The sequence below is a fragment of the Azolla caroliniana genome, unplaced genomic scaffold, assembly GCF_043228905.1.
Source record: "Azolla caroliniana isolate FFs.n. ecotype wild unplaced genomic scaffold, voAzoCaro1.0.p SCAF_4, whole genome shotgun sequence".
NCBI lineage: Eukaryota > Viridiplantae > Streptophyta > Polypodiopsida > Salviniales > Salviniaceae > Azolla > Azolla caroliniana.
The window spans coordinates 2,815,012-2,838,454 of NW_028230439.1; the positions used below are offsets into that span (position 1 = coordinate 2,815,012).

General features: G+C 35.3%; 2 protein-coding genes across 4 annotated transcripts; one reads left to right on the forward strand and one right to left on the reverse strand.

Annotated features, from left to right (window-relative positions):
- Nucleotides 1-906: 906 nt before the first annotated feature.
- LOC147864789 (uncharacterized) lies at nt 907-8,245 on the reverse strand. Of its 2 annotated transcripts, XM_087318950.1 has the most exons (11): nt 7,758-8,245; nt 6,821-6,952; nt 6,425-6,660; nt 4,978-5,031; nt 4,751-4,865; nt 4,099-4,226; nt 3,697-4,021; nt 2,804-3,094; nt 2,303-2,380; nt 1,621-1,683; nt 907-1,212 (listed from the first exon to the last, which is right to left on the reverse strand). In XM_087318950.1, exons 1-11 carry the CDS (start codon nt 8,049-8,051, stop codon nt 1,081-1,083), a joined length of 1,848 nt encoding a protein of 615 aa, XP_087175076.1. In that variant the 5' UTR covers nt 8,052-8,245; the 3' UTR covers nt 907-1,080. The 2 variants fall into 2 exon arrangements, with proteins under 2 accessions (XP_087175076.1, XP_087175077.1); XM_087318951.1 differs by lacking the exon at nt 3,697-4,021 and having other exon boundaries at nt 2,804-3,008.
- A 6,630-nt stretch (nt 8,246-14,875) lies between these two features.
- Nucleotides 14,876-23,438, forward strand: LOC147864790 (putative cinnamyl alcohol dehydrogenase). Of its 2 annotated transcripts, XM_087318959.1 has the most exons (6): nt 14,876-15,034; nt 17,626-17,739; nt 18,441-18,671; nt 19,389-19,680; nt 22,580-22,733; nt 22,825-23,438. In XM_087318959.1, exons 1-6 carry the CDS (start codon nt 14,958-14,960, stop codon nt 23,022-23,024), a joined length of 1,068 nt encoding a protein of 355 aa, XP_087175085.1. In that variant the 5' UTR covers nt 14,876-14,957; the 3' UTR covers nt 23,025-23,438. The 2 variants fall into 2 exon arrangements, with proteins under 2 accessions (XP_087175085.1, XP_087175086.1); XM_087318960.1 differs by lacking the exon at nt 17,626-17,739 and having other exon boundaries at nt 14,894-15,034.
- Nucleotides 23,439-23,443: the final 5 nt, after the last annotated feature.

Below are 23,443 nucleotides of genomic sequence, written 5' to 3' on the forward strand. Positions count from 1 at the left end.
AACTAGTTTCACTTGTCCTTATATGTTTCTTATATTCGTGCGCCTCTAGAAGAGGATCCTTCTATTCTTTGCATTTTTTATCCTAGACAAACCCTGTGCTCTCAATTGGGGTTAATTTTCCACACCATTTATGCGTTTCTAAATAGAGGCTTGTGGACTAGAGTGGTGGAGCTTATTTGTTAACCGATGAACCCTCTTGAACCTTCATTTCCATATTCAGCCTTCATGCTTTGTCATTGAACAAAGATAGCCTCATAAAAGAGGTGAATGAGCAAATTGATGGAACACCATGCCTTATCTCTACACATGTAACATTTGTGTGCACCAAAGGATATAGCTATTACCTCATCAAGGATATTATTGTATATCCAAATATCCCTTGATGTATTACTATATAGCAATGAAAGAGAAGATCATCCCCCAAAATGAGATGATGAATAAAAATTCTCTCATTCGCCTACATCATGACAAGACCATCATATCACAAACACATGGTTATTAATTTGAGTAAGCAAATGCCTAATCCCATACCGCAACCATCCATAACATTGTATATGTGTGCATGGCATTATTGACAAAGCAATGTATACCTCTTAGTGTGAGGAGAATTGAATATCATCCCTCTCACTTAGTTTTAAAGATAACTTAATTTATTGAAGCATACAAACTTCATAAAGATTGAGAAAGATTGGTGTTAGGATTTCACATTCTAAAATTGTTGTACATAGTTTGCCTTTTGAAAACAAAGCTCACCAAAAATCCTAGAAAAGAAAAACTCACCAAAAAAGATCCTCCATTTTTAAAAACCAAGCTAATAGTAAAATTAAAGTCTGAAAAATAGAATACAGCATTTGGCATCAAGCTTCAACACAAATCTAATGTCTACACACAAGGTAAGACATCGGATCAACAAGCAAATATTTAGCAAAATTACATGACGATTAAAAATTGGAATGCTCAGTGTACAGTATTAATTTATTCCTGAGGAATACAAGCCTTGGGCCTATATATACATTACAACTTGATCCATCATTTTGATTGGGTCTAATCCCCAAGATTCTTAAGTTATTTTTGGGAATACTATGAATCAGGTGTGTGGCTTGTTGCAACAACATTCATGCAAGATGCATTTGGATGTTTCGGCATCCACTTCCCTTTGTCAAAAGTATTTAATGTTTTTACTCTTATTTCACCATCAGGAAAAATGGACACCTGTAAAACAATTGGAGTTAAAAAATAGACGGTCAAATTCAGAACACAAATTACAAAGCTAGAAAACTGCAAGTCATTTAGAATATAATAATCTCAGCAAGTATCCAAGAAGGTTTTAGTGGAATTGGCTATATACAATAAATCTAAAGAATCAAGTTGATCTAATCTTTGCTTTAAGTCCTTGTTTGGGGAAGTAGGTTTATTCACTCTCACTTTAATCATATGCATTCCTTTTTTGAGTTCAATTCTTTACTAGTTTATAAAACTATTCACAACTGCATTCAAATTTTGATGTTAAATGAAGAATTTATTTTCACGTTTCTAACACAAACACTCAGCATAACAAATAATTGTTAACTGGAAATGAAAATGATAACAAAGAAAGAGTTTTGCAAACAGTTTACACACCTTGTCCATAGCTAGACGGTCTGTGCCATATAAATATTCCTGATCAATTCCTCTTTTACTAGCCTAAAACACAAGAATTTTAAAAAAAATTATATGTTACGCGTTGCAACTTGGTTAGAAGTCTTTAGATATTCATTTTCTAATTCTACTTAACAAAACAAACCAATCTATTTTAGTAAATGGAATCAATGTGTTTGCCCAATGAAGGTTACTGTTTGCCCAATCTATTTTAGAAAATGATATTAAGCCCAATGAAGATTACTGTTTGCCCATTGTCTTTGAATATTTTCTCTATGGTGTGGGTGTATGTAGATTGAAGAAATTCCTCTATGATCGAAACCCGTGACCCCTATAAAATAATGAAATCCGAGCTATCACTGTGTCTTCTCTGGTGCATAAGTCTGCCCACTAGATTTTCTTTAGTACAATGCATTCATACAAATTTCTACTTTCTTACAGATATTTCCTATGAACAACTATGATCATGTTTATCAATCACTTTATCTTATTGTAGTCAATTAAATGGATGATGGTGTCAGTCGTATGATCACTTTGTTCTCGTATGTCATTGTGGCTACACCATTCCTGAGTAGAAATCCATTCTACTACATAAATGTGATGTACACAGAACAAGCACATACACACATTTGAAGTTGCATTTAAAATGAAGAGTATGTCTTACATCAAGTTTGAGAGCTCGTACAACAGTATTGAAGCTTGATGCACCCTTAATCAGCATTTTATTATGATGGATAAAATTCTGCCACTCAACAAAATAGAATTAAAAATATTAGTTCAGTTACCATATATCTGAACACACGTTTAAGTAAAAAATTAAACAGGCATCCAGTTTATAATAACAAAAACATCTCCCTAAATATGCAGGCTTCACTATATCATATATGGCATGTGTTTATATACTAGTTCTCTTGTATATATAAAGTGCTTGTGCATGCTTTGCATGTTGAAATTTAAACACATGCAATCAGTACCCTTCAAATACCATCCGCGACAGAAATTTCTGAAGGTTTCAATGTAAATGTCATGTTACATGTAGATTATTATATGTGATGCAATACAAGCCAAGAAAATAGTATACTTACTGCCAAAACATAAATTAAGTAGATAAAAAAGTTATGTTTTTGTGGTGGAATCACATAAATAATTTTCATGGATTACTTACATTTCCAAACATTTGATCCTTGAAATGCTGCATCTCATCATTATTCTTTTGCTTTTGCTCCAATGCAGCAGTTTGTTGCTGCTGCAAATGGTCAATTAACGACATCAATGCCTCACGCTCACCAGCAAGGACATCCTTAGCTTGTAAAATATCTGCCAATTGCTGTTTTCCCCATTCCCCAGACTCCACAACCTGAGACAGCCGTCTGCATTCCAGCTTGGATCTCTCATTTTCCTTCTCAATGACTGCTACATATTCTTCCAGCTTCACAAACTTCTTTTTCCCTTGTAACTATCACAATTGTGTTTCTTAGACTATACCTTCTTTTTCAATGAATGTACTTATTAGTTAGAAAATAATAAATTACTGCTTTTACATGGATCATTCCAATGCTCTCCTTTGGGCTTTAGATAAAAACAAATGGTTAAAAGGTTAACTTGTTCCTATATTTCAGATATAGGCAGTTTTTCTTTCATCATGGAGTTCAGTTTCATTATCATCATTAAATTTCCACCATATGTGATGTGCAATAAGTAGTTCTATCTGTACAAAGAATATTTAATTGGTCCCTCTCCCTCTCATGTATACTTTTATAGACGGTCAATATCTAGCTGGAAAAGGATAGTGACACCAGCATCAAATTACGATAGAGCACATTACTTTCAAAAGAGGTTTCTAGATTTCAAGTATTTATAAATCTTGTCATACACATGCACATTTGTGTGCATGTGTTCGTTCATACACATACTCATCCTCACACTCACACTCATATACATTACATACACAACATCCACTCTATCGTCTTTCACCCTTATCCCTCCCCATACATCTCATATGGGTAACACTACACATGTAAAAGAATCCTATGAAGTTAAACTGTTATCTTTCCTTACTTGCATGAAGAGAAGCCAAGATCTATAAGCCATCTTCAACTTGTGGCGATTCATTTTCCTTATAACTCGATTTTGAAAGCATTGCCACCATTTCTGATCTTGACAAGCATGTCTAAATGCATTGAAATACCACAACAATTGCTTTCTTTGTATCCTTGATTTCATTTCTTTATCCCTTCTTACTTGTCTAACCCATGATACAAAAACTTGGGAGAGCCGGCATCTTGCAATTTTCCGTAAGTAAATATCTAGCTGAAAGTTCTTGTACCTCCAAGCTCTAAAGCATGCACCTAAACGCTTGTTTGTAATTCTTTTTACCACTCTCCTATACACGAGACTTGCTTGTGAATAATAGAATTACATCCCTATTATCGAAAAAGGAAAGGTGAACAGAAATCTTACATATGGAATAATTTCACTTTTGTAACAAGATTCCACATCTCGAATATATGACAGAGTCTCCTCTTCAACAATTTTTGATAGAGAACAATTAATGAAAGACGCCTTGTCTTTACAAGATGACATCCTTCCTGCAACATATACATATGTTCTATTAAGATAGATTGAATCACAATGACATATTCATCAAATGCTTTTAGAATAGCCGTAACTGTGTTGCTGCAATACATTATAGCCAAAATGCATTGGTTGCATAGAGTATGTGGGTCTCTGAAATGAACTCATTGCCAGTACAGAGAAATAAAGAAAACCCTTATCATGAAATATCTATGTTACTAATGGCTCTTGAAAAACCAGAAATCCATCGAAAGATTCTGATTCTGAACCAACTGGTTCATATGTTTGCCAAGGTGTGTATTTATTAATTAAATGTGTAAAAAGTCTTTCAGAATTGCTGTGTGGCCTCTTTGATTACAGCATTTTAATTCTTATACAAACTCAGTGTTTAGAGTTAGAGATCTAAGGTTTGAGGAGGAAATAAACAGTACAAAAAAATTTGCTGCTATTGATTATCCCCTTGTACAAACCACATAAAATTCTATTACTCAATCTACATATCCAAGATAAATAAATACTGAGTACAAAAGAGACCTACTAGGAAAGCAAAAAATATTCGTTCTAATCGCTTGTGGTGCATGAAAACTTCTGCCCTTCTTCCTAAGCGCTCTTTGAGTTTATCATTCATGTCTTTAAGAATTCGTTTCTCTTTTCTAATACATTTAAAATTTCAACCAAGAAACTAAATGTGAGATTTGTTACCACAAAGGAAGAATTTAGATGGCACCTATTCTTAAACATACAAGTTTGTAAACAAAGTGCTACCTGCGATCTAAAGTTTTTTGTTTTCTTTTTCGTACAAATTCAATCCATAATGTCCTGTATAAGTTAACTCGAAATTTTAAGCAACATATCTAAGGATTATAATCAACCTGCAATTTATAATTAGCTCAATATATATTCATTTAACTTCATTAGTGTACACATGGCATCATTCACCTCAATTTCCAGTATAATATTATTTGGTTTGAACTTTGTATACACTGTGGAACTAGCATCACTGAATGAAAAATTACATTATAAACTATTTTAGAATTTGAAGTGTACTCGAAAGAATATTCAAATTTCGAAAATTATACCCATGGGCTGCCCATTTATTTCCAATGATTGTAATGCCCTATTGCTAACACGAATTGTCCCTCATGGAAGCCTGCTTGCGCATAATCATCCCTATCCCTTCTTGGGGTGGTCTATTTTTGACAGTTGTATGCTTTCAATATATCTTAGGGCATATCTACGTACAGATAGATTTTACCTTTACTTTTCTATCCTGCATTGACTCCCGATTGTCTCTCCCCATTCCTGGACTCTGGTCTTACACCCCATCCCTTGTGACAATGTTCTATACTTCTGTATACTTTTTTATTTGTTAAAAGGGATGTTACCATAATTTCAATCTTGATCATTTTGAAGTCAATTTCAATTCCTTGTGAGCCATTTTTCCACCCATTATTGTTTCAGTGTCACACTGCTATGCCAATGTTTGCCCTTCGAATACATAAAGTTGCATTCAAACTACATTTTTCTTGGGAGCTTCTTTCTTCAGTTTGCTCTCTCCAGAGGAGTTTTTAACAAAGATTTATGATTACAGAGAGATAGGACACAATTTTAATTTAGAAACTGGAGATCAGTGCAAACTCAGGGCCAAGATGCCTATTTATAAGATGCACAGTGAGCAACCCAAGAGAACCCTTAGATATTCAAAAAACAATATTGCACATTATAGGTTTATTTCTTGTGAATGTCTCTGACTGATTGGATGAACAAAAGAAAATCTCATATCACATCAACTACAACTAATGAATGCTATGTTGCAGGGGTTCTTAATGATGAAGGCACAGTAGGAAAAAATATAGACTTTAACTATTGCCTTGTCTACTCAATACATGTGTTCCATAGATGCAAGAAATGGCATTTCTTACTTCAGAAATGGAGCAGTTGTTTCCTCTGAAGAAAATCATGGTTTCTTAGCATCCAAAATCTGGGTTTATGAAGCCTTTTTCTTATTCTATTCTCCCATTTTCCTTGGTTTTTTGACTGGCTGTTCAATAAATCTCTTCTATGGAAGGCTCCAAGAGATTGTTATGATAGATGGAGCTATAACATTTTGACATGCATGCAATATATATCCACTAGGAAGACAATACCATTCTAAGCATAAATCAGCTAGTTAACAAGGAAAAATCACAATACGCTAAAAACAGTTACCTACCACAGACGATGTAGAAGGTGGCGACGTAAAACCTTTTCCACAGATGCTTGAAGTCTTTTATACTTTCTATTTCTCAATAAATCCAAGCACCATGCTTTGAATGCACGGGATAGCAATCCTTGTGTTAATAGCATCCTTGCCCGATACAGCATTATTTTTTTCTCATTTTTCTTGTCAATATAAAGTCTCCAACCCATCAATGCAGCTCTTAAGTATCTAAAATTGTGTTTTCTCACCTGCATATTAAGTTTTGGGCATAAATATACTGTCATGATTCTCTACAATAGATAATATGGTACTGCAATAGAACAGAAAACAAATTTATATATGGTACAACTGTATCTCGATCATTCAAAAGCACATGAAAAAGCATACTTGATGCAGAATTGAACATACCTGTATTAATAGCAATGATCGATTCTTCTCAATAGAAGCTTTAACTCTCTCTGCATTTGCAGCTAGTTCATCAATCTGCTTGTATGCCATTCTCACAGGCAATTCATGTTCTTGAATTGCTAACTTCAAAATCTGAAAAGTGTAGACCATCAACTATATAAACTACAATAAATATCCCTGGATGTTTTCACACTATGCCTTCTTTTGGGATTTTCCTGCTTTTTGTGTTTACTTTTTACTACCTAGCTTACCTGCCCATTATGTTCCCTATTAACGAGTAAGACTAAAATGGGCTTGTAAATTGAGTGGATATGAGTGAGAGAAAAGGAGAGAAGAAAAACACAACAAAAAATAAAAATAAAAAAAGAGAGTATAAAACAGAAATATGTAACAGAAATCAATAAAAGAGAAGTGCATCTCAAGGTATACATTTTCTCCACCATTTCATGCACTTCATTGATTAAATGCTCTAGCTAACCCTACCTATGTCAAAAGTAAACATGAGAAGATGATGTGCGCCAATTAGAATATAGTCTAGATACGTTATGCTCTATACAATCCATTTGATTCAATATATACTAACAAACATATGTACATAAGGGAAAGAATCCCCTAAAACACATTTGATTGATCATTCGACTATCCGTATGCTTTTTTGACATGGATGCTTCCCTCTAATAAGGTCGTGGTTGGGTTGGTGAGACATCTCCAGCTCTCATTCGACTTATTCACTATTCATTGGTCAATCAGGAGAGATTCTCTGAATTTTATTGTGGTTTATTCATTATTATTGATTTTGTGATCGAATTGAAATGATCACGAGCAATAGTCCAACCATAATGTTTCGTTTTATTTATTTATTAACAGATAAATACACGAATAAGATCGATACTCAGAGCATTAAAGAGATATATAAAAGAATTTCAGCTAGCAATACCTTCATTAGAGAATGTGTTTCAGTCGGGTTAATGTGATTGGTGACCGCTGCTTGTCGACTTAATCTCCTCTTCTGCAACACTTTTCGCACACCTTCGAGATCATCATTATCTGTACTAGCACAGCTTGATCTATCACTTACATCTGAAGATGCATAAAGAGCCTTTTTTCCTAAGAAAGGTTCTGAATTAAACCCCAGATTCTGATGCTCCAAGGGAGAAGAAAGATCGCCTGATACAGAGGTCATCTGATCTGAAATAATGGGATTAGGGTCAGAAGTCTCAGAGTTCTCCATGGAAGCAGAAGAAGAAGAGCTTGGTAACGTATTCTTTTAGCTTCTGCTTGTACTGCTCACTACTTTACACTGTGGTTGGAACTTGGAGAATTCTGCTTCATCAGGGCATCTTTCTTCTTCATTAGGGTTTTCATTCGCTCTGTTTGTTGAAGTGCTCTTCTGAGCTTGGATCATCTGGCATCTCATAACTGTCTCCAAATAATGAAGAACAAAGCAGCAGCTTTTGCATTTTAACTGTTAATAATTATTTTATTTTATTTTTATTTTTTATTATGATTATTCGAATATACCGCATTTTGAATCTTGATTATTATTATTATTATTATTATTATATACATATTGTGGTGTCTCTTATACATATAAATTATTAATTTGGAAATATTAGCAAGGAAAACCACCCGATTAGCAAATTACTATGGAGTCATTAAGCCTTCGTAATGAATTAAGTGTTTGTTAAGTGCATTGCCAAACTTCTTACAATGGCTAATTATTAATCATTGGAGTGGCTCCCCTACCTGATTAATTCTTCAATCAGACATAATCTTGACATAAGTTGGCTCAACTATTCACTTTTGTTTGTTATTGGTTATGACTCGAATATGCAATTGCCCAAATAATGGGTGTTTGATTATTAATGCTTCGAATTGTCTCTTCATTTCGTTCCCTATGTTCTTATTAGCTCTTTAAAAAAGGAATGATGATTGGTCGTTTCCAAAAAAATTGATGATTTTTCCTATAAATTCTTGGAAATAAATATATTGGTATAAAGAATGCCATTGATTGTTACATGCATGGCCATAAGTTATCCTGTGGTAGTTTGCAATGCCCCAACAAAAGACAACTTCATTGTCTATTGAGGTTGTCGTTGGTGTTGCATTCCCTCTTGATTCACAACCCCAAGCTCATTCGGAATTCCAAGAGCACTTTTGCCGTGATCCCAAAAATCTGACCCTTGACAATGATCTCTCTTTTCCTTTTTGTAGGCCTTTGGAGCTCTTCGTGCAAATAGTATCTCTCATTTTTCACTTTCATATGCACCTTCACTTATCTTCCTTGAACACTTGGCATGCACAAAATGTCGATTACCATGTCCATCTATTTCACATTCCTTTTTTTCTTTCCAAAACAAAATATCCTTCCATTAGTTTTAAAAAACCTATCAAGTACAAACTACAAAAGAGATGAAAAAGAAGAGGAAAAAGGACTATCCCAATGACTAGCCATAGATCATGCCGCCTACTTTATCATACCAAAAAATGACATCATAATAATTAGACACCTTACACATGCCTTCAAGGATAGAGTTGTATAGCATCCTCATTCTTATCCTACTCAATATATCCCAATAACATGGGAAGCCGTTGTATCATATCTCCTCAAATCATATGTGATAAATGGTGACCTTCAACTTGCCTTCATTACATAATGTGCTCATGCTTCAATTGGTGCTCCACCTTTACAGTTCCAATCTTCGTTGATCCATGCTCAACATATCTTGTAATAGATGCATTTCACACGACAACATGTTTTTTTGCAAGAATACCATTTCACATTCCTTTTATTTGTCCCATCCCATGGACATCGCCTTTATCTTTTACAGTCCAAAGAAAACTAAAACCCTTGATCTTTTTGTTCCTAGAGAAAGCTCTTGATGATTGAGCTATGTTTTTTTGTTGCTTTAATTTTTATCATGTCTCATGTCCTTCTTGTCACACCTTTGCTCTATCCGTCAACCTTTATAAAATAACTTTGATGTATTCCCTCATGTGAGCTTCCCACATCACAATGTGTAGTTTTCCTTTTTCCTTTTTCTTTCTCACCCAATTCCTTGCTTTCAATCTTGATCCGAAATCAATCACAAAGTTGTTGAAATCTAGCATAGAAATTCAAGTTGTGGGTAGAAAAGAATTAATCAATCTTGTTTGCAATGATTTTCACTAGATCTAAACTTGAGTAGTGGGATACATGTGATTTGCTCGGGACCACACAAAAGAGCTTCTATGTGGGTTTCATAAGGATACAAATGTGCTTTCTCATGGAGAGCCTTATTGAGTACTTCTTTCATGTTGAGTAGTTGTGGACAAGTGGCCCACGTGTCCGATGTGAAAGAATATATCTACAAGTTCTAAGGAAAAACTAATGTTATCACACTGAGGAAAGCCTTGCAAAGAATTCCTTATCACTTGGCGGGATTCTTTATGTACCTTCTTTTCACTTCTTTCTTTGAGTGTTGTTCGTATATAGATTTACATTTAAGATATACATACAAAATTGATTTGGGCAATTAGTCTATTTAAAGTGTTTTTAATAGATTACATTGGGGTATAGAAGTTATCAATTCCACTAATTATAAAGAGATTCGGGAAGAAAATAAAATATGCAAGAATTTGGGGGGATATTTGGATTCAGGATTGCGAGCCTATGATTGATGAGTGTTGGATTGGTCATTATTGTTGCATTGGTCATTGTAGGCTTCCCACAAGTCCTCTTGATTCATTTTCCATTACATATGTTCACCTTGTCAATGTAACTTAGGCATTCAAATCAAGAAATAACCAAACCCGACAATGATGTCCCTTGCAAAATGTACATCACTTGTATGCTTCCTTGTCATCACTTATTTATTGCAGCTCCAATCCCCCCCCCCTTTTCAAATCTTTGACTACTTTGTTAGCAATTATTAGAGCTCCACATTTGACTTAAGCATTGTTATTGTTTCAATTATCTTCTTCTTGCTTTTTCTTTCGTGATTACTTCGATTAGAATCTCGAGCTTTGTACAACTTACCTTTTCCTCACGTCAGATGTCGCACCCATGCTACCACTCAAAGAAACATACTAGGATATGTCATGTTGAAATCCAACTTATGACTAGCATATAAGTGTGCCTAACTTTTATGACATGTGATACCAAGAACACGAGCACAATATTAAGGAGTTTCGGCTCATTTCTCATCATCCTTCCTAATAATTTTCACATCACTATATGTCATGCCAAAGTCATATCTTTCAATATGGGGCATAGAGCCCCATCATCGAATGATCACATACATACGAAGAAGGGAAGAGACAAGCAACAAGATAAACTTGTATATAATGACATTAGATGTTAAAGAAATAGTGAATTCATAGCAACATGTAAGACAACTTAAAAGTGAAGGGTAAAGAATACAAGTGAAGCATGTGTAAGTATGGGAGTGTTACACTTGGCTTCTCTTTTATGTATATATCAGATTTTTTAACTTAAATTGAGGTTTTCCACCAATTGGCGTTTATACTCCATAAACTTGAGGTTGGATATCAAGGGATCATGTTTTAGGAAGCCCACCTTGTATTTCTCCCAAAGGTCTCCCAAAGGGCCAACATGACTCGTCCCAACATCCCATGGAAGTTGGTGTGTTGTTTTTTTTATCTACGACATTCAAAGGGGGATCCTTTAGTTCAATGAATATCGCCTTATGCTAGTATACCTTGGTAGTGAAAAAAATATGAAGAAGATAGGTTAGCCTCACCAATAAAGTTTTGACAATTTGTCAAAATGTCGTAATGGTGGGGGTAGTTAGTTCCCTTCATATAGTCCAACACCTAAGACTCCCAAACCACCACATGTCATATGTCCTTATGGGTTTGTCCCCGTTCCCAAGATAATTGATTTCTCAATTATCCTACCCTTAGACCTCAATCTAGTAACTTATGATGAAATAATATGTATGCCATAATTATTAGAGAGGTGTGAAAGTTGAGAACCAAGGCTTAATATTAGTAGTCTAACAACTTATCAATAAATTATTTACATACACTTGAACCCATGTTTGTCGAGCTATTTATTATATGGCACTTATCAATAACAATATGGCTTAGTTTAAACCTATGCACCCCTTTCACCTTGAAGTCACAAGAGAGAGAGAGAGAGAGAGAGAGAGAGAGAGAGAGAGAAATTCTATTATCGTCTTCGGGGGTCAAATATGACCTATGAGACCAAAATATTACATTTCACGATTGTAACATTCATTGGTAAAGTTCTTGAATATCGAGAGTCGCTACTCACTTTCACATGTATCACATTGTGGTTGTGAGAGAAATTCGTGCAAGGATTAGGCTTGGTCAAAGATGTGTGGAAAGCATGGTCGAATTGATCAAAGGCAGAGCATTGTATCCAAGGGTGATACTCAGACTCTCGAACTTGTTTAGGGCAAAGTGTGAATAGTTGACCACTCTCATCACTTGAGCCTCAAAGCTTTGTCTCATATCAAAATGCATGGAAGCAATCGTTCAAGTAGAAAATAATGGAATGGGCTCTAACGTTGTCGTGAAGATTTTCGGCAACGGTGTGAAAATCACGTGGAACGAGGAAAGTCGAGAAGGTGCAATATGCACATGTAGGGAAGGGGTGATGGTTAATGTGCACGTGTGATGTGTGTTTAGGTGTTCATTACACAAATATATATAATAAGCCTAACGCATAAAATGAGGTACAAGTAAGGTTTGAACCTTACACCTCTAAGATAGGAGGCAATTGACATACCATTAGACTAGGTTATTTTGTTTAAAACTTGTTTTCTTCATTATACTTTGTACACGAATTGTTGGTACATGAGAGCTTGCATGAGGTACATGGTCATCATGCATTGCATGTGATGCATGATTGCCATTTGGCTCTCATGGATCACATGCATTTCATGCATTGTATGCATGTACTACACCCTCACGTGCACATATGCATGGGGGCATCTATATAAGAAGGAGAGGAAGGGAAAGAAAATCAGACAATGTATGCAATCAATAATAATTAATAAGTTCTAGTTATCTCGTTGGCAAGGTGTCTTCTATCTCAATTTTGAAGTCAAAGGTTCAAACCGAGAATAGGAATTCCCACTTGTATCTATCTATCAATTTATCTTTAATACTTCTCACTTGCGCTAGTCCTTCCGTTGTTTCAATGCATGCGCAATCCCGAGATGCCGCCCGAACGTGTGGTGAAAGGGACCCCATGGACCGTGAACCCGCCTGTCTCTGCCTCGCACTCAGGTGTTATGGTATAGCCCTCTTGTTGGAGAGAGAGCTCGATACCATCTGGATCATACACAATCAGTGTCCGATTACACGAGGAATGCAGAGCCTCCGTTAAACTACCTCCGCTCGAGCCCGATGCATCTGTGCCGCTATACCGACCTAATGCATATGTGAAGGAATATGTGAAGAGTTCATAGGGCACATTCTTTTGTTGTTCATCTAAATCTGCATAGAAAACCACCCCTCCAGGCTCCACCCTGCATTTGTTTCTTAACTTGTAGAAACTTTGTAAGAAAATGTTTTTGGTCATTTTCAAACTCTTTCCAAGTAGATTTGAAGATGTTACCACCCTATACTTCCACCCCCTATAGAGAAGCACCAGTGTCACCAAAGTGTCGAAAAGGTATTTCTTGAGGACGCAACACTTAATATCTCCATGATTGCATGTGTTCTCAAATGCATAATATGCTCGTTTTCCCGCCTTTAAGAGGCATGTAGCACAATCATTCCATCTATGATTTGAAGGAACTTCAAGGCCAATATATTTGAAGTTTTCCACACATTCAAGTGTCTCATTATTGTACATAATGCATGGTTTATCTTTTTTTGGGCTCTTCACAAGCATAATCTTTGTTTTAGAGATTTCACACTAAAGTCACCATATGGTTGTAGCTTAGTTGGTAAAGTTGTTCGGCAGAGGCAACAAGGTCATGTATTCAACCACTACATTCCACAATTAAAGGAAAAAAAGAGAGGTGTGGTAGTTGAGCCTTTAACCTAAGGCTTAGACTTGGTAGTCTAACAATTTATCACTAAGGTAAGGTACTTACGCAAAGAGAGCATATCCCACCCATTTAACAGTGACAAAACTCAACTATAGTGCCGTTGTAGTGTTTTTCACGGACAATTATTAATATAAGTGTGTGTTTTCACCAAGAGAGAGATTTTGCTCACAAAGCTAAAGCGTTACATGGAGTACCACAAATACATAAGTAGAAAGGAAATTTGATTTTGAAGCTATGACAATTAAGCTCTTACAATATCTTAGAATGTTTACCATGCCATATATCCTCATTATTATAGGGATAGCATGAGTTTATTTGTATTGTCAAGTTGTTTATATGTATATTATATATATATATACAACTTTAATTAGGCGGAGAGATAATGCAATTTGTATTTGCAGGAAAAAAAGAATGCATTTTGTAATATGGTTCCCTAGTCCCCTCCTTATTCTTCTTGGGGTTCCAATGGGATTATGGGAGTGGTAAGAGATGTTTGGTAGCACTTGGTAGCACATGGGAACTGGAAATTCGAAAGTGAAGGTAGACCCCCCCCCCCCCCCCCCTCCATTGCTCCTTAAAGAAGGAAGATGAGTTTAACCAAAAGACAAAAGGGGAATCGTGAAGATGTGGGTGTGGGTGTGCTTTTGTTTATTTAATTGAAACTAGCACAAATATATATTGAGAATTATCACCACGCAAGTTAGATAATGATGGAGGAGTGTTGATGAATGATGTAGAGGAACTCTCTTGGATTTTGGAACACAAAGCATTTATAGGTTATGATGTATGATGGGTGTTGTTGTTGTTGTTGTTGTTGATGATGATGATGATGATGATGATGATGATGACGTAGAGGCTCATGAGAATCCCCATATAGATTACTAAACTTATGTAGTGGGGTTAGGCATAATAATGTGTCCCACATGTTGTGTTTTGCTTGGTGGGAAAGTAGCTTTAATCAAAAGAGAAAAAATGATAAGAGGAAAGGGTACATTATAAAGAAAAAAAATGAAGTTACTCCATTCATTTGAATTCATTCATACACCATTTTAATCCCTCATACTCTCTCTCTCTCTCTCTCTCTCTCTCTCTCTCTCTCATTTGCCACGATGGAAGGCATAACTGCAATTGGTTGGGCAGCCAAAGATAAATCTGGCACTCTTGAAAAATTCAAGTTCAAGCTCAGGTTTGTCTCCATCTATCTCTCACTTTTCATGAAAATTTATAAAAAAAACCTATTGAACCCAACCCCTCACCAACATTTTAACATTAAGATAAGGCTTCTAGTTAATCCCATTAATTGCACTCTAAGCTCTAAGGTAATGTTACGATGCATTCACAAGAGAGTGAGGAGAGATATCATGTAGTTTCAATATAAACACTAGTCTGACATACAATTTGAAGAGAGAGAGGAGGATGACATTGTTAATGTATATTATTTTTAGCAATGGTTTCGTGCCTAAATAGAGAGAAATGGTTAGTGTGTCCAACGTGGAGAATTTGTGTTAGGTTGGTGCATGGGTTGAAAGAGATATAGCCCTATTAGTAACATTGGTCGATGGAGATTGCAAAATCATGCATTCGACCCCCACATTCCATAATAATATTTACTAATTTAGTTTGGTTAGATTTGTGTGTGTGTGTGTGTGTGTGTCTCAAATGAAAATGTAGCAATTGATATCCCTTGGTAAGGTTTTTCTATTGGAAACTAAAAAGTCATGGCAACATGCAGCGCAATTGATCAAGTTGTGCGTCACAACCTCAAAGGTTATGTTGCGACTCAAATCTCATGTCTTTCGGTCCCTACCTTTTGCATTGCATCAAGTAATTTTTTAAAAAAAATTTAAAAGAAAGATACACTTAGTATATTACTTGAGAAATGTACATAGAGAAAACATAAGGAGACATTTCATCTCACTTCTATTGTGATACAAAGGCCAATACTAACATATGATCAAACAGATGATATCATATAAGAAACAGGTGGAGCAAAAACTAGGAGTTATGCAATTGCATCAAGTAAATTAGTGTAATGGGTCCCGTGTTCAACACCTACATTATTTATGGAGTCTAATAAATTAGTGTAATTAGTGAGGTTTTGAATCTATGTGTATGGGTGAATAAAAATATACCATACAAGACTCTCAAAACAATATATCCTTGCCATGTGGTGTTGAGGAGTGGCTTTTGTCTTAATGGCTTCCGTATTACAATAAATCACAAGAGACTTTACTAAAGTGTTTATAAGAACAAGGGTTGCACCTAGCGATAGAGGTAAGGATAGAATGACACACTTGCCCCAATATTTGCGATAGGATGGGGCAAGTGACGCTTTGATACTAAAACACAAACATCAATCAATCAAGCATTGAAATTTGGAATAATTGGAAGTAATGTTGCATGATCTACAACTTGAGGTTATTACCCTCTTCCGATGCTTCCCTCTATTGTCTAGTATCTCTTGCTTATGACCCTAGACTACTTGAAATTCTTTTTTCCCAATATTATTGTCTGAAGTGTGCTAAAAAAAGCCCTTTGTCAATTTCATTATTAAGAAATATAGAATTCAATGGCAAATTAGAGTTCTTCACATACATTTCTCAATGTTATGTTGCAATTGATAAGTGCAATGTGTGTAAACATAGGTTTCAAAGGTAGCAAAGTGAAAATGGGAGAGAGTTAACAAGGAAGGAATGGGGATGGACAAGCAAGTCTACAAATGTGAATTTGCAAAGTGTGTCCATATTGGGTGAGAGTGGAGGAGAAATAATGAGGAGGGAAGGGAGAGAACGTGCGGAGGGAAAGAGTGTCAAAATGTGAAAGGAAGAAAAAGACAAATTGGGAGAGAAATTCATAGAGGAAAGTATCATCATTGCATTGAGACCACTAACATATAACTTTTTTTAAGATGTGACGTAAAAGTATTTTGATGATATTATTATCATATGCCCGATTAGTGGGGTAAACCTCTATCAATCTTGGGTGATTCACTAGAGTAATCATTGATTCTCCAAAAAGGAGAAATGGGTAGGTTCCTTAAAGATGATCATCAATTGAAATCATGCTTCCTAACAAGGTTTCACTCCACATCATCCCATGGATTCTAGGCCAAATTGTATCGTTGAAGTAATACAAATAAATTGTTGCTTTACCAACCACAAAATCTACGTGACACATTTTGCTATAAATCAAATGTGAGTGGAATGTTAAAACCAACTAAAGTCTGAATATCATGGTTTAACATTCTTGCTTTGTACCTCGAAAAATAAGGCCAAGTTGGGTATATTGAACCTTAATTATCCATCCAATACCTTGCATATTATCTTTTAGTTGCAAGTTGGGTATGAGCTCACGCATTTACTGTAGCTAGACGAGAAATATGACCACAAAGCCTTTCTTGGATGGGAAGTTGTCTTATGTTGCCAACTCTAATCCAACACACCCTAAGGGAAATGCAAAACTTCTCGCCTTGTATTTTATTTTCTCTCTCTCATGTGTCTATTAAAACTATCAATAAAAAAAGGCATGTCATCTCTTTCTCCCTATAACGTTTCTACCAAGGAACCAAAAAGACACTTCAAAGTTCATTCTTCTTCCTCAACCTAATGTGGAGGGGTTTTTCTAAAAATGTTGAACTTCAAACTAAATTGCCTAACCAATCTTTGCCGCATTTATATTATCAAGCTATTTTTATGCAATGTCCATTTCCAAAATTATTTTTTTCTCACACACATCTAGATTTTTTGGCCTTAAATTTTCCCTTTGTGCCAAATGCAGATCAATTGGACCTGATGACCTTCTTATCAAGGTGCTTTTCTGTGGCATTTGTCACACTGACCTTCATCAACTTCGTGACGATTACGGAATGTCCCACTACCCCATGATTGCAGGGTCTCTCTCTCTCTCTCTCTCTCTCTCTCTCTCTCTCTCTCTCTCTCTCTCTCTCTCTTATTGTAATTACCTTACGCTAGTGGTAAGTTGTTAACATTACAAGCACTACGTTCTGGGTTCGAAACCCAACTTTCTCACCTCTCTATTATATACTTCTTATATATCTCTTAATTCACCAGATGCCACTGTGGAATGTAGGGGTTCAACCCATGACCAACTGAGCTACATCCATCTGGGCACTCTCTCTCTCTCTCTCTCTCTCTCTCTCTCTCTCTCTCTCTTTTGTAAAAGCACACAATTATATAATTGTATGTAAAATCCACTTGTTACAAGACTTCGTAGACTCCTCTACCTACCTATCCTATGTAGGGAGAGGGATCTCTTGTAACACCATTAGAAAACCTGAATATGCATTTGAGGGAATGGATCCCCACATGCTCTAACATCAAGAAATTCCAAATAATAATACCTTTCAACTTCATCATATAGGATTTGATCCCATGTTTAGTATCAAACATGAAAGCATTACGCATATATCCAATTGTGTTGCAATTCCCAATATCGTAAAATCTCTCTCTCTCTCACACACACACACACACAAACTAAAATTATCATAATTGAAAACAATGGTTTGTTGTGGGTTAATATGTTATTGGATACATGAGCTAAAAATGTATGTTTCCCTTTGTTGAATCATGTAGACATGAAGTTACAGGTTTGGTGAGTGGGATAGGGGAGAACTTGAAAGACACATTTAGAGAAGGAGATCGAGTGGGAGTGGGTTGCATTGTGGGCTCATGTGGGCATTGTAATGCGTGTGGACAAAGCATGGAACAATATTGTAACCAAAGGAAATGGACTTATAATGATATTTATTATGATGGGCATCCAACACAAGGGGGATTCGCAAATTACATGGTTGCCAACCATAGGTAAGGTATTTAGAATATTTGATTTAACAGGTTACACATACATTTCTATTAAATTCTTATATGTATCATTGACTAATATTTATAGATGCTATGATAGTTATCTCTTCACCCTTAGGTCTAGAAAAGTAAAAAGTTGAATGAGTGTTGTAACTCCGAATATCCAAGGTAGTAGAATATTTCATATGTTTCATGTATGATAGAACTAACTCATATTGATTAATGTGTCCACACTTTATAAAAACATCTACTAAAATATATTTCTACCTTGAATTAAGGCCACAACAAAGTTTTAGGCATAGTATGTACTATGAACCATACATACCATACTTGCATTCGCATTCCAATATGTTTTGATCATTCGAGTATGGTAACACCATACTTTTGTATTCATTATTTATTATAAGGTAAAACTTTTTTCAAAGTAAAAAAGTGAGAGAAAAAAAAATTAACGTAAAAAAGAACATAAGTATGTTTTCATAACATACGCATTCGTTTGCAAACGTATGAAAACAAATGTTCGAATAGAAGAATGTGAATATTACGTTCTATGGTTTTAGACATTAGAGACAAAGATGTAGTTTCATAGGAACATTATTAGAAAATTGATATTAGCTAACTCATTTTTATCAAAACTCATAATTGGGGTAAGATATTATCTACATGTTATTTCTTGGATAACAATTTTGCTACATTTTATAATAAAAATTCTTTACGCAGGTTCGTGGTACGCATCCCAGATGGAATGCCAATGGATGAGGCTGCACCATTATTATGTGCAGGCGTCACAGTCTATAGTCCCATGAAGTTTTACGGCATGACCACAACACCTACGATGAAGAGGTGTGGTGTGGTGGGCTTAGGTGGTGTAGGACACATGGCTGTCAAGTTTGCTAAAGCCCTTGGTCTCCATGTCACTGTCATTAGCTCCTCTCCCTCGAAAGAGATTGAAGCTCGAGAAGTCCTAGGTGCGGACAATTTCCTTGTTAGCACTAACCATCAAGCCATGAAGGTAATAATTGTTGTTACTTATTATACTAGCTTTATAAACTATAATTTTGGATCTTCAAGGAATTTAACTATGACTTTCTTATTAGGGAAAGTGTTACGAGCATAACCATAACTTATCTGTGGTAGTTTGTATTGTTGTTTTCTACACACGAGCATAAGTGTGTGAGGATTAATCGTGAATGTAAAGAGGGGAGGATTACTTTTAATCCTAGGGATTGAGACAACCCTTAAGAGCCAAGTGTGCACTTACCTACAGACCTTGGGGTCTACCTATAAATATTAGGCATAACTATCCTAATTGGGGATTATTTTGACTATGTCAAGGTTACGACCTTTTTTGTGGTGAACATACACTTGTTGCCGACGCATGCCAATACCATGTACAACTCGAAGCCCATTGTGGTGATATGGGATGCCATTCAAGGCTTGAGTCCATCTTAATCCCTTCACTTGAGAGAGGTTGGGTGGATCAACACCCTTCTTTCTCTCTCAATCTCTTCATTTTTTTTATATGTTTCCTTATTTTTATACTTACATTAGAATGTATCTCTAATAGGAAGAAGGGAAAGAAATGATATTTTCATAGTACGAAGCATAGAATTGATATTATTCATTTATTGGGGAAGGATATGTTTTGATATCACCTTGGTCCTTCAGTTTCTCTCTCACAAAGTGTTGTTACACAGAGTAGCATGTTATATAGAAATCATATAGATGTTATTATAGAAATAATATAAAGATAAATAAGAGAAAACTCCCTAGAAAACGTAATGGCAATAAAAAATTGTCCTTCAACCATCATTTATTTGACGAGTGAGGTTGGTGGAAACACTTCAATGTATACAAGCCGTATGGTAAGGAAATGTATTATTATGACGTGAACTCATTATACCCTTACATGATGACAAAACATATGCGAGGGGTAAAACTTGTATGGAGACTTGTCGTGCAATGATATGGAGCATCTATTTGGCTGCTTTGTGGAAATGAATGGTCTCATACAATTAAAATACCATTTCTACCCAATAAAGATAATAACAAAGGAACATATTTCCTACAAGGACGTTTAGAGAAGGTCATTAAGTTTTTGAAAAATCAAAGACATTCGTATCAAAGCATTCAAAAAGAAGTGTATCAACTTTCAAGTTGCAAACTCTAGTCCTTTGGAATGTCTTACGAAGTGGGCCAATTTCCAACCATCCTTTGTCCAAGGAATGTTGTACTGGATGGGAGTGTTGGGATAAAGATGAACAATCCATTGAGTTCTCTCTGACATTGGGATAATCATGTTCATTGTAGTTGTACTATGGTTATCAAAAGTAAACATAAGTGTATAATGCCTCTAGCTGCTTTAATTCATTTTCATGAAAAGAAGAAGAAGTAAATGTAAGTCCCACAATATCAAACTCTCAAAGAAATTGCTAATTTAGGGCAATACAAATCGCATATATAACCGTTGAGATGTATTATATGCCTACTCTTAGTCCTTGATCCCATCAAGATTCTAAATTCAAGGCACACAATTTAGGCTCTTCATCCACTATCCTTCTTGCTCTACTAAATTGAATGGCAAAAATGGGCTTTGATAATATGCAACATGAAAGAAAACAATCCTGAATTGTTCTAAAAACTACAAAAGGAAGTGGTGAAACATATGTGTGCGAGACCACTACAAAATAGGGGAATTTGTAATTAGAAATGCTGCCCACATTGGCACACGAGATAAGTGTTAATTTCTAGCCATAGAATGCAAACTTCCTTTCCATGCTTAATTGACGGCATGATCATCGACACTAGGGTTATTGCTCTTGCCTATTAGTGCATGTATTATTAGAGTTTCTAGTTTCCTATACTTAAATGGCGAGTAACATAATCGGAGCCTTAGTTCACAACTTGACAATTTGGTAATGTAACCAAGTTATACTTGTTCCAATGTTAGTTTCTCCTAGAAGAGGATTGCCCTCGAAATTAACAAATACTCATCCAATTGTTAATTTCTATCCACACAAAAAATGAAATGGGAAATAATAACATATGTTCTTGGCTAGATATCAAAACTCTTTAAACCAAGAGTTTAATCCACATTCACATCATGTAATTATTGAACGACACAACACTTTTCTTTCATTCAAGAATACAAGACTAACACCAAACTTCCTTAACATGGCTTCCATTTACACCTACACTAATGTTGTCTTGAGGCCTTCAAATTTAATATAGGACGGATGAGTTCCATATATGTATGTTCAGACATTCATATTAGGGTTAAATTGATGAGTTAATATCATCATTGACTCTATATGCCACTTGATACTATTATCATTGTTTTTTTTTTTTTTTTTTCCAAAAAAGAATATACTCCATTAGTTAAAATATACATGAACACGATCCCTTTCTCAGGTAGGCCGTGCCAAGATTATCCTAGCCTACACACGAGAGATCTCACTTATTTATCTTACACTTTTACATATGACTCAAGCCATCCTTACAGATACACACGTGAAAGACATGGCAAGTGGGATACTATTATCATTGTTGCGAACCTCCCTAATAATAAATTAGTGAGAGAAAAAGAGGGGTTCATGTGTCCAGGATATAATATGGGATCTCCACTAAGGAAATGTATTGCTTTTTAACAAGTTTTTAAGATAAACAAATAATTTTCCCGTTGGAAATATATGAACCACCATGGCATGCCAAAAACATTGGTATGATTAGGGCTTCAAGTGTCCAATATTGTGAGATACCTTATTTTGACATTAATAACAAGTACATGGCAATCTACTCAATATATACTATTTAATTTGAACTTCATATTTGTAAAGATCTTGCTTACAAATCCTTTTCTTAAATTTTTGTTTCTTTACATATTGAGGATCATACGTGTGCCCTTTTTGTAGGATGTGGAGCAAACGCTTGATTATATCTTGGATACAATCCCAAGTGCACATCCTCTTGAGCCATACTTATCTCTCTTGGGATTAAATGGCCAACTAGTGATGTTAGGAGTTGTTCCAAGTCCCCTACAGTTCATCACATCCATGCTAATTTTGGGTAAATACAATCTTCTTTCTCTAAGTTCTTACTACTTGCTTTTTGTTACCTTCTCTAATTATACATTTCCGTCATTTAAAATGCTTTCTAGGAAGGAGGAGTATTGGAGGAAGTTTTGTAGGAGGAGTGGAAGAGATGCAAGAAATGTTAAATTTTGCAGCACATAAAGACATAAAATGCATGATTGAAGTGATACCCATGGACTACATAAACAAGGCTATGGAAAGATTGGAAAAGAACGATGTGCGATATCGATTTGTATTGGATGTTGCTAATAGTATAGAATCATGAGATAACATGTTGAAAACAAATCCCTAAAGCATAGAAGTTTTCTTATATTATAAATCTTTATGTATGTACCTTTCAAATAAAATAATGGTAAACTACCATTGAAAAAGTACCATATTGAAAAACAAATCCCTCCAAGTATAGAAGTAGTCTCATATCATAAATCTTTATGTACCTTTCAAATAGAATAATAGTAAACGACCATTGCAATGTCACATGAACTCATATCCCTTTTGCCGTTTTACTCGATGGAAAGCACTCAATGATTAGATGTTAGCATCCAAATTCGAAACCAACATGAGGTTTCTTTGATAGGGTGCTAGATAAATAAAGTAGAATGCAAAGATGTTACCTACGTATCATTGTATTACATTCACTTTGAAACAAAACGAGTAACCACATGACCAATTATTTTCCTCCTC